Source organism: Suricata suricatta, chromosome 5, assembly GCF_006229205.1.
Source record: "Suricata suricatta isolate VVHF042 chromosome 5, meerkat_22Aug2017_6uvM2_HiC, whole genome shotgun sequence".
Classification (NCBI taxonomy): domain Eukaryota; kingdom Metazoa; phylum Chordata; class Mammalia; order Carnivora; family Herpestidae; genus Suricata; species Suricata suricatta.
In genome coordinates, this window is record NC_043704.1 from 49,212,740 (window position 1) to 49,229,391 (window position 16,652).

A 16,652-nucleotide genomic window follows, 5' to 3' on the forward strand; every position below is an offset into this window, starting at 1 on the left:
TTGTGGTGGAGCTTTCCATATGTAACACTGGCATTAAGACTTTGCCCCTTAGATTGAGACTGCTTTAGAGTCCCTGTTCTCTAACCAGTGTGATACCACTATACCTGAAATGCTGAGCAATCAGGTGCAGGTGTGCTCTTCCAGCCAAGCTGCATTTATGGGCAATTACGTACAAAAGATCTATTAGCGTAACTGTGTGCGGTATTCTTAAATATACAAACAGGAAGTATGGGGAGGATACATTTAGCTGTTTTTATCAGATAAACACACAAAGCTGAACAGTGCCTTCATGATTGTTTAAAAACTTTAAACAGCAAAATATTTCTGTCTATTGTTTAAGATATTCTTAGCATGTCTTATAGTAAAATAATGTTGGTAAAGATTTCACTTCTACAAATGATTCATTCTTACACTTGTACCATGCTGCCCAATTTCAAATCATTTATGCTTTTATTCCTTCTTACTAAAAGGTGTCAGAATGATATATGTATTTCGCCAGTAAATCTACTTCAGTATTATTTACATGGCTTATTGTATTAATGAAATATGAGAAAAGAATATGTAGATGATTTAATGATTTTTCATGAGTTTTAAGCTTGTTGATTGTTACCTATAAGAAAGTAAGTTATTAAAACTTACTTGGAATCAATTTGGTGTTGGCTTTTGTACCAAAAAAAAAATGTGTTGGCATAGAGAGTGATTCTCAAACTTTATAGTATATAAAAACAGCTTGAAAAGCCTGATAAACTGCAGACTACCAACTGCTAGCACTAAGAAGTTCTGGTTCAGGAGATCCAGAATATGGCTCTACAATTTTCACATTGAAAGACATTTCAGATAATTGAATACAGGTTTCCCAGTGTAGAGGCTAGTTTGGTATATGTGGTTTATTTGATCAGTTTTGCCTTCCAATGAAGAACTTTCTAGCCCCCAGAATTGATTCTCTGGCCTGATTGTCTCCCTTCTTCTCCCTTCTCTCCCCTTCTCTTCTTTACCTTCCTCTTCTCTCTTTCTCTCAATTTATTTTTGGTTCAGTTGAGTGGAAGGTACAGAGAATTCCCGTGAATTCCCTGCCCCTATGCATGCACAGCCTCCTACATCCTCAACATCCTGCTCCAGAGTGGTACACAGTACACTTGTTACAATTGATGAACAAACACTGACACGCCATTATCGACCAAAGTCCACTGTTTACATTAGGATTCATTTTCTTGGTTTTTTTAACTCTATGGGTCTTTGCAAATGTATGGTGACATGTATCCTTTACTATAGTAATGTACAGAATGGTCTCACTTTCCTAAAAATCTTCTGGGCTCTACCTATTTATCTTTCCTTCCCCTCAATCTCTTGACAACCACTGATCCTTTTACTATCTCCATAGTTTTCCCTTTTCCAGAATGTCATACATTTGGAACCATATGTAGCCATTGAATTCTTTCACTTAATAATATGCACTTAAGATTCTTCCATGTCTATTTGTGTCTTGATAGCACATTTCTTTTTATTTTTTATTTTTGTTAATGTTTCTTTATTTACTTTGAAGGAGAGAGAGAGAGATCGAACAAATGGGAGGGGACAGAGAGAGACGGAAAGAGAATCCCAAGCAGGCTCTGCACTGATCATAGAGCCAGATGCTGGGCTCAATCTCAGGAATGATGAGATCATGACCTGAGCGTAATCAGTTCCTTAACCAACTGAGCTGCCCAGGCACCCCATTGATAGCTCATTTGTTTTTAGCACTGAATAATATTCCATTGCCTGAACGCAGCACGGTTTATTTATCCAATCATCTACTTCTCGGTTGTTTATACAAGTTGGCAATTATGAATAAAGCTGCTACAGTCATCCCTGTGCAGGCTGTTGCATAGATAAACATCGGTTTTTAACTCATTTGAGAAAATACCATTTGATTGCAGGACGATATGGTAAGAGTATGCTTAGTTTTGTAAGAAACTGTCAAACTGTCCTCCAAAGTGGCTGTACAACTCTGCATCCCACTAGCAATGAGAGAGAGTTCCTGTTGCTCTACATCCTCACGGGCATCTGGTGTTGTCAGTGTTCTGGATTTCATCCATTGTAATAGGTGTGTAGTCATATCCCTTTGTCCTAATTTGCAATTTCCTATTGACACATGATGTTGATCGTCTTCTTATATTCTTATTTGCTATCCATGTATCTTCTTGGGGAGGGACCTATTCAAATCTTACACATCTTAAAAATTGGGTTGTTTGTCTGCTTATTGGTGAGTTTTAAGAGTTATTTGTATAGTTTGGATGACAATCTTTTATGAAACAGGTCCTAGAGCACTGGAGGGCCCCCTGGATTTTTGGGTCCCAGAGGAATAGAAGGATTAAGCTGTGGCCTCAGGGACCTGGAGTCATATGTGGGTTTGATTCAGCTTTCAAAGCAGCCAAACCCCAAAGCCCCAAATCACAGTAGGACATTTGCAAGTTATCTCTCTTTAAAAGTATGGCTTGTATTTTGTAAAAATTTTAATGACTCACTTGGTTGAGCATCAGACTCCTGATTTCAGCTCAGGTCATGATCCCAGCATCATGGGATCAAACCTTGTGTCAAGCTTCACACTGAGCATGGAGCCTGCTGTCGATTCTCTCTCCTCCCTTTGCCCTTCTCCCCTCCTAGCATTCTAAACAAAAACCAAATTTACCTTGTCACTTAATTGATTCTACAGCTGCTCTTATTGAATTGTGACAGAATTATATTTCATAAAAATACTGTTTGAACATAGCTAATTTAAATATAATCCTTGTGAATGTTTCTTTTTCATTGCATCTGCTAGAATTAAATTGTGTTTGTATTATTTTTGATTGGATTAAATGGTCCACTGATAGTAAACAAAATTACAATATGACACAGCCATGTAGAGACATTTGAGTGAAAAAAAATTCATCTAGGCTGTGAGTTATTGTAAGAAATCTGTAAAGATAACGAAATATGTACTTCAACACATTTTGATCAGCGCTAAAAATAACACAGAAAAAACTTTAAAAACATATCACCACCCCCAAATATATTAGTATTTTTATTAGTTTATTAATTTCATTCATAAATTAAATTAAGAGGGGTGACATTTTACAATTTCATTTCTTGTTTTATAACTTTGATTTAATCTTTGAAATTTTGTTTCTGATATTCTTTGCTGTTTAAATTGGTTTCCAGGTGAGAGGTCAAGATGGTGGAGAAATAGGGAGTTCCGTAACTCTCACCTGCATCTATCATACGAAGAAGGGCTGAAGCCAAAAGACACTGAACCACAAGAGTCTGGGAGGGAAACAGACAGAGTCCACTAAGACAGCCTCATAGGTGCATGATAGAGAACTGGGGAAGATAAAAGCATCAGAGACACAGAAGCACGGAGGGTAGGGAGCCCCCTCTGCAGAGAGACAAAGGGAAAAAAAGTGACCAAAACTGCTCTTAACAACTGTCCCTGGAAAAGAGAAAAACCTGGGCCAGGAAAGAGAGGGGTCCTATCATCCCACCTCTAACCACAGGGCATTCAGAGAGAGATACTATCTCTAACTGCGGAGGCTCCTTTGGGCTGTGTGCTCTGGGCCCAGAAATTCCCTCAGGTACAGACTGTATGCAAAGGACTCAATAGGCATCAGGAGAAACTGCTCCCCTACTTGATCCCCAGCAAGGAGGGGCCCTGGCCTGGGATTCCGGGGTTACCTTTCAGTCACCATCATTACTGCACATGGAATAAGAGCTGAAAACGAGGCCGGTCGCGGAACATAGAGCAATGCCCACCTTGGCTATGCCAAGGGCAGAGTAAGATAAGACCCAAAAGAGTGATTACAAAACTTGATTTGGAAAGGGACAGGGGGGCTGCCGTTTTACTCCCCACAACCACCAAGGTGGGACCTCAGGGAGCAGCCCCAGAGACCCTCAGTGCAGGCGAGATCCGCCTACACTAAACCACACCCATCTGCCTTGCCTAGCTGCTTTGTTACCAGAGCTGGATGGATGCTGTGGAAACACCCAAGGCCTCCCCCCAAAACCAGCACTGATGTATTCCCGTGATTAACTTAGATCAATTCTTGCAATTCAGATATATCTCCCTTAACTCATTCTTATCTTTCCCCTCCCCTGGAGTGGGTATTCAGGTTAAAGGTTTGCTTAAACAGTCATATCTCATTCATTCTCTTTTTTTTTTTTTTTTTTACTTTTTTAATGTTTTATTTCTTTTTCATACAGAGAGAGACAGGGCATGAGCAGGGAGCAGCGGAGAGAGAGGGAGACACAGAATCGGAAGCAGGCTCCAAGCTCTGAGCTGTCAGCACAGAGCCCGATACGGGGCTTGAACCCACTACGTGAGATCATGACCTGAGTCAAAGTCCAACACTTAACTGACTGAGCCACTCAGGCACCCCTAATTCACTCTCTTGAAATATATTCTACACCTCCGTCATTACCTTCCTTTCTCTCTGAAGTAATCAGACTATATAATTTCTCAGGGTAACATTATCCAGGTCAAAGTTCAATTTCTCTTTTTTCCCATCCCTGTCACTTCTCTTTGTATATGCTCTTCCATCCGCACTGCCTCTACCCTGCTCTTTATTTATAACTGGGATCTCTGGCATTCTGCTTTTAAATTGCCCTTTGTCTTTTTTTCCTCTCCCTTTTGGTTTGCCTGTTTTTTTCATTTGTTTCTACATTTCTGTGCTTTTGTTCCCTATTTGTCTGTGTGTTTTCTGTTCCAGGGCTACCTCAAGTAACAAGCCAAAGTACACATGGTGGAGAGTCCCAAATATCACTATGAGTCAGGAAATAAAATAACCAAAGGTACAACGAGAGAGACCAAGGGAAACCACTGAAAGAACACTTCCTGAATAGACAGGTCCTTGAAAGTCAGCGAGCCTCCTTTAATATAGCAATACTCACAGGTGGAGAGCACATAACAGTTCTTTTTAAACTGACAAGAGACAGAAAACGAGCCAAAACGATGAAACAAAAACACTCTCCTCTAAAGAAATTCCAGGAGGAAGTCACAGCTACAGAATTGGTGAAAACAGATCTAAGCAACATAACTGAGCAAGAAAAAACGATTGTCATAAAATTAACTGCTGAGCTTGAAAAAGGCATGGAAGACATCATAGAAGCTTTGCTGCAGAGACTATGCACCTTAAAATAGTTCTGATCAGTGAAAAAATGCTATAAATGAGGTGCATAATAAAATGGAGGGAACCGCTGCACGAACTGAACAGGCAGGGAAAAGAATAGGTGAATTAGAAGACACAATTATAGAAAAAGGGAAAACTGAGAAAAAAGGAGATAAATTGATCCAAGAACACAAAAGGAGAATTAGAGAACTGAGTGACAATCAAAGGGAACAATACCCGTAAAAGGAATTGCTGAAGAACGAGAGAAAGTGGCTGAAGGAATACTTGAAAAAATTATAGCCAAGAACTTCCCCAATTGAGGGGAAGGAAACAGCTACCGAAATCCAAGAAGCAGAGAGAACCGTCTCAGATGTAACTTGAATCGGTCTTCTGCACAATATGTCTGAATGAACCTAGCAAAATATAAGGTTAAAGAGAATTCTGAAAGCAGCTACAGATAAAATGGCAAAGGGAAACCTATCAAAGTAGTTGCAGACCTCTCTACTGAAAGTTGTCAGGCCACACAGGAATGGCAGGAAATCTTCAATGTGATGAACAGGAAAAATATGCAGCCAAGAATCCTTTATCCAGCAAGCCTGCCATTCAGCATAGAAGGAGAGATAAAAGTTTTCACAAATAAACAACACTTGAAAGAATTCATTACCACTAAACCAGCCCTACCAGAAATCCTAAGGGGAACTCTGAGGGAAATGTTGCTAGGAACACAAGGTACCAGAGACACCACTACAAGTACGAATCCTACAGAGAACACAATGACTCTAGACCCATATATTTCAATCATAACACTGAATGTAAATGGAACTAAATGCTCCAACCAAATGACTTAGGGTAGCAGAATGGATAAAAAAAATGAAATCCATCTATTTGCTGTCTATAAGAAATTCATTTAAGACCTGAGGACATGTTGAGATTGAACGTAAGGGGATGGAGAAATATCTATCTTGCGACAAAGTTAAAAGAAAGCCAGAGTAGCCATACTTATATCAGACAAACTGGACTTTAAAGGAAAGGCAGTAACAAGAGTTGAAGAAGGGCATTATACAATAATTACAGGGTCTATCCATCAGGAAGAGCTAACAATTATAAACATCTACACACCAAATTCAGAAGCACCCAAATATATAAAACAATTAATCACAAACAGAAACAATGTTATTGATAAGAATGTGCTAATTGCAGAGGATTTTAATACTCACTCCACATACAGCAATGGATAGACCAACCAGACAGAAAATCAGTAAAGAAACAATGAACCTGAACAACACGTTGAACCAGATGGATTTGACAGATGTATTTAGAATTCTACATCCTGAAGCTATGGAATTGACTTTCTTCTCAAGTGTGCCTGGTACATTCTCCAATATAGTGCACATACTGGGTCATAAAGCAGCCCTCCATAAATATAAACAAATTGAGATCATACCATGCACACTTTCAGATCACAATGCTATGAAACTTGAAATCAATCACAGGAAAAAGTCTGAAAAACCTCCAAAAATAAGGAGGTTAAAGAACACCCTACTAAAGAACAAATGGGCCAATCAGGCAATTACAGAAAAAATTAAAAAATATATGAAAACAAATGAAAATGAAAATACAACAATCCAAACTCTTAGGGATGCAGCAAAGGCAGCCCTAAGAGGCAAGTTTATTGCAATCCAGGCCTATTTCAACAAACCAGAAAAACCAAAAATAAAAAAATCTAACAGTACAGCTAAAGAAACTAGAAGGAGAGCAGCAAGAGCACCTCAAACCCAGCAGAAAAAGAGAATAATAAAGATCAGGGCAGAAATAAACAATATAAAATCCAAAAAACCAATTGAGCAAATCAATGAAACCAAGAGATAATTTTTTTGAAAAAATAAATAAAATTGTTAAATGTCTAGCCAGATTTCTCAAAAATAAAAGAGAGAACACCCAAATAGACAAAATCACGAATGAAAATGGATATCTTACAACCAGTCCCTCAGAAATACAAGCAATTATCAGGGAATACTATGAAAAATTATATGCCAACAAACTGGACAACTAGAAGAAACGGAAATATTCCAAAACACACATGCATTAACGAAATCCAAATGGGAAGGGATAGAAAATCTGAACAGACTCATAACCAGTAATGAAATTGAATCAGTTATCAAAAATCTCCCAAAAATAACAGCCCGGGGCCAGGTGGCTTCCATGGGGTATTCTACCAGACATTCCAATCAGACCTAATATCCATTGTTCTCAAGCTATTTGAAAAAATAGAAATAGAAGAAAAACCTCTGGACTCATTCTACGAAGCAAGCATCTCTTGATTCCCAAACCAGACAGAGACCTACCAAAAAAAGAGAAGTGCAGGGCAGTATCCTTGATGAATGCAGATGCAAAAATACTCAACAAGATACTAGCAAATTGAATTCAACAGCATATAAAAAGAATTATCCATTATGATCAAGCATGATCAAGTGGGATTCATTCCAGTGTTACAGGACTCATTCAATATTTGCAAATCAATCAATGTGATATATCACATAAACAAAAGAAAAGATTAAAACCATATGATCCAATTGATAAATGCAGATAAAGAATTTGACAAAATATAGCATCCTTTCTTAACAACAACCTTCAAGAAAGTAGGCATAGAAGGAACTTACTTACACATCATAAAAGCCAGTTAAGAAAAGCCCATAGCTAATATCATCCTCAATGGGGAAAAGCTGAGAGCTTTCCCCCTGAGATCAGGAACATGACAGGGATGTCCACTCTCACCACCATTGTTTAACATAGTGCTGAATGTCCTAGCATTTGTAATCAGAAAACAATAGGAAATAAGAGGCATCAGAATTTGTGAAAATGAAGTCAATCTTTCACTTTTTGCAGACGACATGATACTCTACATGGTACACCTGAGACTCCACAAGAAGCCTATGAGAACTAATCCATTAATTCAGCAAAGTCGCAGGGGACCAAATCAACCTACAGAAATCGGTTGCACTTCTATACACCAACAATGAAGCAACAGAAAGAGATATGAAGAGACTGATCCCATTCACAACTGCAAACACAAACACACACACACACACACACACACACACACACACACACACACACACAAAATACCTAGGAATAAACCTAACCAAAGTAATAAAAGATCTGTATGATGAAAACTTTATAAAACTTACAAAGGGAATTGAAGAAGACACAAAGAAATGGAAAATATTCCATGCTCATGGATTGGAAGAATAAACATTGTTAACATGTCATTATTATCCAGAGCAATCTACACATTCAATGCAATCCCAATCAAAATTGCATCAAAATTCTTCTTAAAGCTAGAATAAAGATCCTAAAATTTGTATGGAACCACAAAAGACCCCAAATAGCCAAAATAATATTGAAGAAGAAACCAAAACAGGAGGCATCACAATTTCAGACATTAGTCTCTAACGCAAAGCTGTCATCATCAAGACACTATGGTATTGGCATAAAGACAGACACATAGACCAGTGGAATAGAATAGAGAGCCCAGAACTGGACCCACAAGTGTATGGCCAATTAATCTTTGACAAAGCAGAAAAGGGTATATCCAATGAAAAAAAAGACAGCCTCTTTAACAGATAATGCTGGGAAACGAGGACAGAACATGCAGAAGAGTGAAGCTAGACCACTTTCTTACACTATACACAAAAAGAAACTCAAAATGGCTGAAGGACCTGCATGTGAGACAGGAAACCATCAAAACTCAGGAGGAGAAACCAGGAAACAATCTCCTTGACCTCAACTACAGCAATATCTTACCTGACACATCCCCAAAGGCAAGGGAATCAAGAGCAAAAATGAACTATTGGAACCTCATCAAGATGAAAAGCTTCTGCACGGCAAAGGAAACATCAAGAAAACTAATAGGCACCCCACAGAATGGGAAAAGATAGTTGCAAATGACATAACAGAGTAAGGGCTATATCCAAAATCTACAAGGAACTCACCCAAATTCCACACTCGAAAAACAAATAATCCAGTAAGAACTGGGCAGAACACATGAATAGACACTTCCTCCAAGGAGGACATCCAGATGGCCAACAGACACATGAAACGATGCTCAGAATCACTCATCATCAGCGAAATACAAATCAAAACCACACTGAGATACCAAGTCATGCCAGTCAGAATGGCTAAAATGAATAAATCAGGAGATTATAGATGTTGGCACGGATGTGGAGATGGGCACCCTCCTCACTGTTGGTGGAAATGTAAACTGGTGTAGCTACTCTGGAAAACAGTGTATAAGTCCCTCAAAACAATTAATGATAGAACTCCCCTATGACCCAGCAAGAGCACTGCTAGGGATTTACCCAAGGGATACAGGAGTGCTGATGCATAAGGGTACATGTACCCCAATGTTCATAGCAGCACTTTCAACAATAGTCAAATCATGGAAAGAGGCTAAGTGTCCATCAACTGATGAATGGACTAAGAAGACGTAATTTATATATACAAAGGAATACTACATGGCAATGAGAAAGGATGAAATCTGGGTATTCGTGCAACATGGATGGAACTCAAGGGAGTCGTGCTAAGTGTAGTGAATCAGGGGAAGAAGGAGAGATACCATATGTTTTCACTCATAAATGGAACAGGAGAAACTCAACAGAGGACCACGTTGGAGGAGAAGGGGGAAAAATAGTTGGGGAGAGGGAGGGACACAAACCATGAGAGACTCTTGAATACTGAGAACAAACTGAGGGCTAATGGGGGTGGGGTGGGGAAGGGGGGTGATGGGCATGGCGGTGGGCACACTTGTGGGGACGAGCACTGAGTATTTATATGGAAACCAACTTGACAATAAACTATAAAAAAATAAATTGGTTTCTCAATTCTAGTAGGTAACTTTTTTTAAATACATAGGATTAAACTTTAACTATACATATCATATGCCCTTATAAAGTCCTAATCCTTTTGCCTATTATTCTCCAATGAAATTCTTCACTAACCAAGAAATCAGCAACTCATTGACTCTTCTCCACAATCCTATAACAAAAAGTGGCATCTGGTTTGTCCTTCAGAAACTTCTCATTTAAAGTTTCTTACTTTTTTTTCTTAACTATGACATAAGACTGGACTAATGACAATCAGCCTACAATCACATTAACTGTAGAGGCTTTCATTCGATATGTTGAAAATTAGTGTGGGCAATCACAGTCATGGCTGTCAAAGGCCTTAACACAGGTAAACAGCTGTTGCTAGACTTTAAATATTTGCTGTTAGCAGCATTTGCTATATTATTTAATACCTAGTGGAAACAGGAATTTTATATATAACTTTTATCCAATAATACACATGCACACATATCATCATTGCTGTTCATATATAATACACATGCATGCAAATACACATGTAATAATTATTATGCATATATGTTCCTGAATAGTACACCTACATGTACACATGTAACACATGTATACTCACATATACAAAAAATACACATATGCCCTTATAAATATATATACCTGCACATATAATAAAAAACAACTAGATAATTACAATTTAAAAAATTCATATAAAGTTTTTAAATGGGTATTTTTCAGGTTGTCAAATCTTTCAGATAATTCACAAATTAAAAACGAAAGGCATAATAAGACACGTTTTCCTGATGCTTCAATATTAAAATTTGCACCCCAAATATGACAAGTACTTGCTAGCACTTTATAATCTTAGGGAATTATATAAGTAATAGAACACGTCATTTCCATGACCAGGATTCAAAGTTCATCATTAAATTTTCTTCTGTTTCAATAGCTTGGGGTTTTTTTCAAAAATATTTTTAACTGCATATAGATGAGGTGTTTTATTCTGTCAGTATTCCATGGCACTTAAACTCCTGAGCACCCTCATAGGAAGGATTTTGCCTAATTTTAAAAAATGAGTTATATAGTTTCGTCTAAGTTCTGAAAATACTGTTTTGTACCCATAAACATAGAGCCTGGTCTTTGCCCTTTTATTAGTAACATTATGACTTTCCAATGCCCATCACCTTTAAAAATACACTTGGGTTTACAAAAGATCAGATGGCCTTTGCCCACCGACGTGGTTTACCACAACCAGGTCGACCACATCCCTGTGGGGTATTGTGGTGGTAGATTCTGGGCCAGCCACCAGATTCATACATTAACTTTAATTAATAAATAAGACTTCCTAAGCCTGATCCTTTTTTTTAGTTTTTTTTATATCACAATGTTTTTGGACATATGCAATTATTTTCCATCATTTACAATACTGTAGTTACAATGACACTCCAAACAGAAAAGCAAAGTAAAAAATCAAAACCCCAACTTCTGTTTCATGTAATTAGACTTATACAGAAATTAGGTTAAGTAACAACTAGTTAATCACCTAATTTTACAGCTATCTGAAGTGGCAATCGTTATATAGCAGCTGATCTATGATACATTCAAGATAAATGATACAATTTATTACTTGTCCATAAGCTAAAACACAGCCTGCTTAATACCTTTCCTTAAATTCCACCTCTACACTACAATATACTTGAGGTCCATGCAAAAAAGTAGCTACCTTTTATATAGGAAATGGAAGATTAAGTCTTTGGTGCTGTAAAATCAACTTCATTTAAACATAACCACCTCCACCACCAAAAAAAGAGGAAAAGAAAAAAAAAAGTAAAGAAAATAATAAGGGAAAAACCCAAGACACACTTCCTAGGGGAAAAAAAAACAGCATGTAATTTCTGTTCTTGACGGAATGTATTAAATAAGCAAACACCACCAACAAGCAAAACAAGTACTACAATGTAAAAATATTAAAAAAAAGAAAGCCTTCTCACATGCATAAATGAAAGATTGCACACAAAGAACTCACATGTTTTCAAGCCTCAATAGTAAATATTCTGCTACTATGTATTAAATACTGCATGGTTTGCCCAAGCTAAGATGAAACCACATCATGAGTCAATAAGCATTTTGCATTTTCTTTCATTATCTACTCAAAGTCATGCCTACTGCACCTCTAAACATTTCATTAGATCCCATTATACAGCAAACACTCCCAAAATAAACTTAAATTATATTGCAGTTTCACTTAACAGTATATAAAATGCTGTGTTGTGACAGGTATCAACTATCCATTAGATACTGAATCAATTTTTCTTAAGCACTACTAACTGCTAAGCCTCATTCTTAATACTAAGAACATGAACCATGTTTACGATATATGAATAATGAAAACACATTAATTATTGCCACTAATTATTACCTAGAGGTTTAATGTTGATACAAGTATATGAATACTCAAAATATAATTTCACCATGTCCAATGGTAGATAGGACTCAACCTTTTTTGAGAGATGGAATTTTGTGATTTATATATAACAGGAACAACACCTAAAATTATCCCTTAATTTATTAAGAATAATAATTTCATATAAGTAATATGCATGTATATATATGAATATATATACTATACATACAAGTTTAGACTGGAAGCTGCCATTTACTATTGACATTTTGAGGATTTTATTCACATCAATTTATTGGGAAGTTTATATTCTTGTTTAGTAGAGTTATGATCCTGTCATGGTTAATTTTATGTGTCAATTCAACAGGGCCCAAGGGTGCTAAGATATTTGGTCAAACATTATTCTGGGTGTTTTGTGAGGGTGGTTTTGAATAAGGTTAACACTTAGCCTGAGTAAAGACGGGTAGACTAAAGCAGCTTGCCCTCCTCAGTGAGGGTGGGCCTCATCCAGTCAGTTAATGGCCAAGTTCTCCCTTAGTGAGAGGGAATTCTTCCTGATGATCTTCAGACTGGGACATTGACTTTTTTCCTCCCTTCAGATTCAAACTGAAATGCTGACTCTTCCTGGGTCTCAAGCTGCCACCTTCATACTAGAACTATGCCATTTAGCTCATGCCTCCCAGACTAGAGCGGACCCATCAGTTCTCCTGGATCTCTAGCTGGCTCTGAGACCTACTGGCTCTGTGATTATGTGAGCATTTTCCTTATAACTAACGGTGCTGGAGTTCAGCTCCAGCAGGTCCAGGGTTCCCTGAGGGATGGATGCTGTTGGTGAAAAGGACGGATGAGAGAAACACAAGATTCTTTCTGATCAACAGGCAGGCATCTCCGCACTGACTGAGACTCAGCTTTATTTATGGTCAAATGTACAGGGGATAGCACAGACATGGCATTTGCCTTAGACAATGATTTCTGATGATAAAATTCTTTGATAGGTAACAATTTACCAGAACATAGATTTGTAGAAGATTCATGCATAATCTTTATCAATAATGATTGATGTAAGGGATCTAGATTCTAATCATCTGGGGCAGGAAGGTATCCTCAGCATTCAAATAGAAGACAATGTTTCTAGCATAGCAAAGGCAAAAGTTAGTTCTTTGTGAGCAGGGTTCAGTAGCCTGTTTACTTGAGAAGCATAAGAAAAACAGGATTCTCAGGAAATGCAATGGTTGCTTCCATAATCACAAAAGAAGAAGTTCCTATAATAAGTTCCTCCACAAGGTGCAATCAGCATGTATTGGGGCCAGAATAAGGGGACATGTCACTCCAGACACCAATCAACAAGGGGCCTTGTGGGAGGGAGGGTGGTGCTCAGGCAAAAACAACTAGGTGGGTCATCATTTGATGGAAGGAGACCTTGCAAACCTGCCTTAACCTCACAAGGAGAATTCTCAACTTGTGAGTCAGAATGGCTCCCGACAACAAATCCATTTAATCTTTAGAGGCATAATAGCATATACATCGAGTTTACCTTTGTATTATTCATCATCATCAGTATTTTGATATATTTCTGAATAGAGTCTGATGTACTACTTCCCAGTGTGAATTTGGTGACATTTACTGACATTTGATGTTCAATTATATTTTTCTAAGTATGTCTTCAATGTTACCATCTTTCATGCACTGACGAGTGTACATTGCATGAAAGCCGTGCCTCATTCATGATGTCATCATGTAGAATTTAAATTTCATGTGTTTTTTCAAGTATTGATGAAGGATCAAACTCCGCATGTAAGCACTGCAATTTTCTCTTCTCTTTCTCTCTTTCTATGCTGTAAGATAGCAATGGAATTGAGCAAGCTGTGACTTCCAGCTATAGGTGGAACACATTCTTTACTTTTAATGTTTCTCCTCAGTATAAAGTCTGCGATCCTGAGTAGGGTTGAGCAGTCATACACATTTAACTACATTCTTTACATTTTACGTTTTTCCTCCAGTATGAATTCTGTGATATAGAATGAAGCTTCAGGTCTAATTAACATGCTCTCCAAATTCTGTATATTTGCAACATCTTTCCTAGTATTCCTTCTCTGATCAGGAGTCAGGGTGTAGCAGTTCTTAGAAGTCTTGCCACATGCTGTCGTATTCAGTGGTTATTCTCCAGGATCAAGTTTCCAATGTGAAGCAAGGGGTGAACAGTCCACAAAACCTTTCTCACAGCCTTCAAATTTGGAAGAGTTGCTCCAGGATGAATTGTATGATACTGCGTAAAGGCTGAAAAGTGATTAAACACCTTACTGCATTTTTTACATTGGGAAGGTTTTCATCCAGTATGAATTCTGTGACGTCAAGTAAAGTGTAAAGGTCACGTAAAGATCTAGCCATATTCTAAGATTTGGAGAGCTTCAAGCTAGTATGAAATCTGTGATGTTTCATAAGGTGAGTGTTGGATAAATGCTTTGGCACATTACTCACATTGCTAACATTTCTCTCCAGAATGGATTCTTTTATGTCCAATAAAGTGTGAGTGCTTGGTAAAGGTCTTGCCACATTCGTTACATTGGTAGGGTTTCTCTCTGGTATGGATTCTGTGATGTTTGGTAAGGGTTGAGTAGGGAGTAAAGGATTTGCCACATTCTTTGCATTGGTAAGGCTTCTCTCCAGTATGGATGCAGCGATGTTCATTAAGGTCAGAGGGCCAGTTAAAGGCCTTTCCACATTCATTATATTGGCAAGGGTTCTCTCCAGTATGGATTTTGTGATGTTTGTTAAGGCCTGACTGGCGAGTAAAGGACTTACCACATTCGTTACATTGATAAGGTTTCTCTCCAGTATGGATTCGGTGATGTTTGGTAAGGGTTGTGTGGTGAGTAAAGGATTTGCCACATTCGTTACATTGGTAAGGCTTCTCTCCAGTATGGATTTTGTGATGTTTGGTAAGGGTTGAGTGGTGAGTAAAGAATTTCCCACATTTTTTGCATTGGTAAGCCTTCTCTCCAGTATGGATTTTATGATGTGCGTTAAGGCCTGACTGCTGAGTAAAGGCCTTCCCACATTCTTTACATTGGTAAGGCTTCTCTCCAGTATGGATTCTGTGATGTGTGGTAAGGCCTGACTGTTGAGTAAAGGACTTGCCACATTCGTTACATTGGTAAGGCTTCTGTCCAGTATGGAATTTCTGATGTTTGCTAAGGCCTGCCTGTTGTGTAAAGGCCTTGCCACATTCGTTACATTGGTAAGGCTTCTGTCCAGTATGGATTTTATGATGTTTCTTAAGGTCTGACTGCTGAGTAAAGGCCTTGCCACATTCTTTACATTGGTAAGGTTTCTCTCCAGTATGGGTTCGGTGATGTACATTAAGGGCTGAGGGCCATTTAAAGAACTTGCCACATTCGTTACATTGGTAAGGCTTCTCTCCAGTATGGATTTTGTGATGTTTGTTAAGGCCTGACTGGCAAGTAAAGGCCTTGCCACATTTGTTACATTGGTAAGGTTTCTGTGCAATATGGATTCGGTGATGTACATTAAGGGCTGAGAGCCATTTAAAGAACTTGCCACATTCTGTACATTGGTAGGGTTTCTCTTCAGTATGGATTTTGTGATGTTTCTTAAGGTCTGACTGCTGAGTAAAGGCCTTGCTACATTCTTTACATTGGTAAGGTTTCTCTCCAGTATGGATTCGGTGATGTACATTAAGGACTGAGAGCCATTTAAAGAACTTGCCACATTCCTTACATTGGTAAGGTTTCTCAGCAGTATGGGTTCTGTGATATTTGGTAAGAGGTGAGCGTTGGGGAAAGGCCATCCCACATTTTTTATGTGTGTAAGGTTTCTCTCCTGTACGGATTAGTCTCTGTACTTTTCCTGATGAGGCATCATTAAAGGTTTTACCACCTTCTTCACATTCGTAAGGTTTCTCTCCAGTGTGCACTCGCTGATGTTGAATGAGTACTGAGAGCCTGTTGAAGGCTTTGCCACATTCCTTACAAACGTCACCTTTCTGTCCAGCACGGATTCTCTTAGTGATATGTAGTCTTGATGACTGACTAAGTATGTTCCCAGGTTCATTGCATGTGTATGGGCTTTTCACCACATGAATCCTCTTCTGATCACCAGCACTGGAGGACTGGTTAAGTATTTCCTCACATGCGTCATATTTAGAGTGATTCTCTCCTAAATGTGTACTCTTACGTGGAATGAGGTTGGCGCTTGGATCAGAGACCTCCCCACATGGATGCCAGTCACCACCGTAGTCTGGAATAGGAGTCCCCAGGT

At 38.3% G+C, this 16,652-nt stretch overlaps 1 protein-coding gene across 1 annotated transcript; it reads right to left on the reverse strand.

The window, feature by feature from the left end:
- Positions 1–13,627: 13,627 nt before the first annotated feature.
- On the reverse strand, positions 13,628–16,647 carry LOC115291135 (zinc finger protein 260-like; the record flags this gene model as incomplete). Its single annotated transcript, XM_029938701.1, is given in 1 exon segment — positions 13,628–16,647. A coding segment is annotated over 1 exon segment (1,860 nt), but the record flags the coding sequence as incomplete, so codon positions are not given.
- Positions 16,648–16,652: the final 5 nt, after the last annotated feature.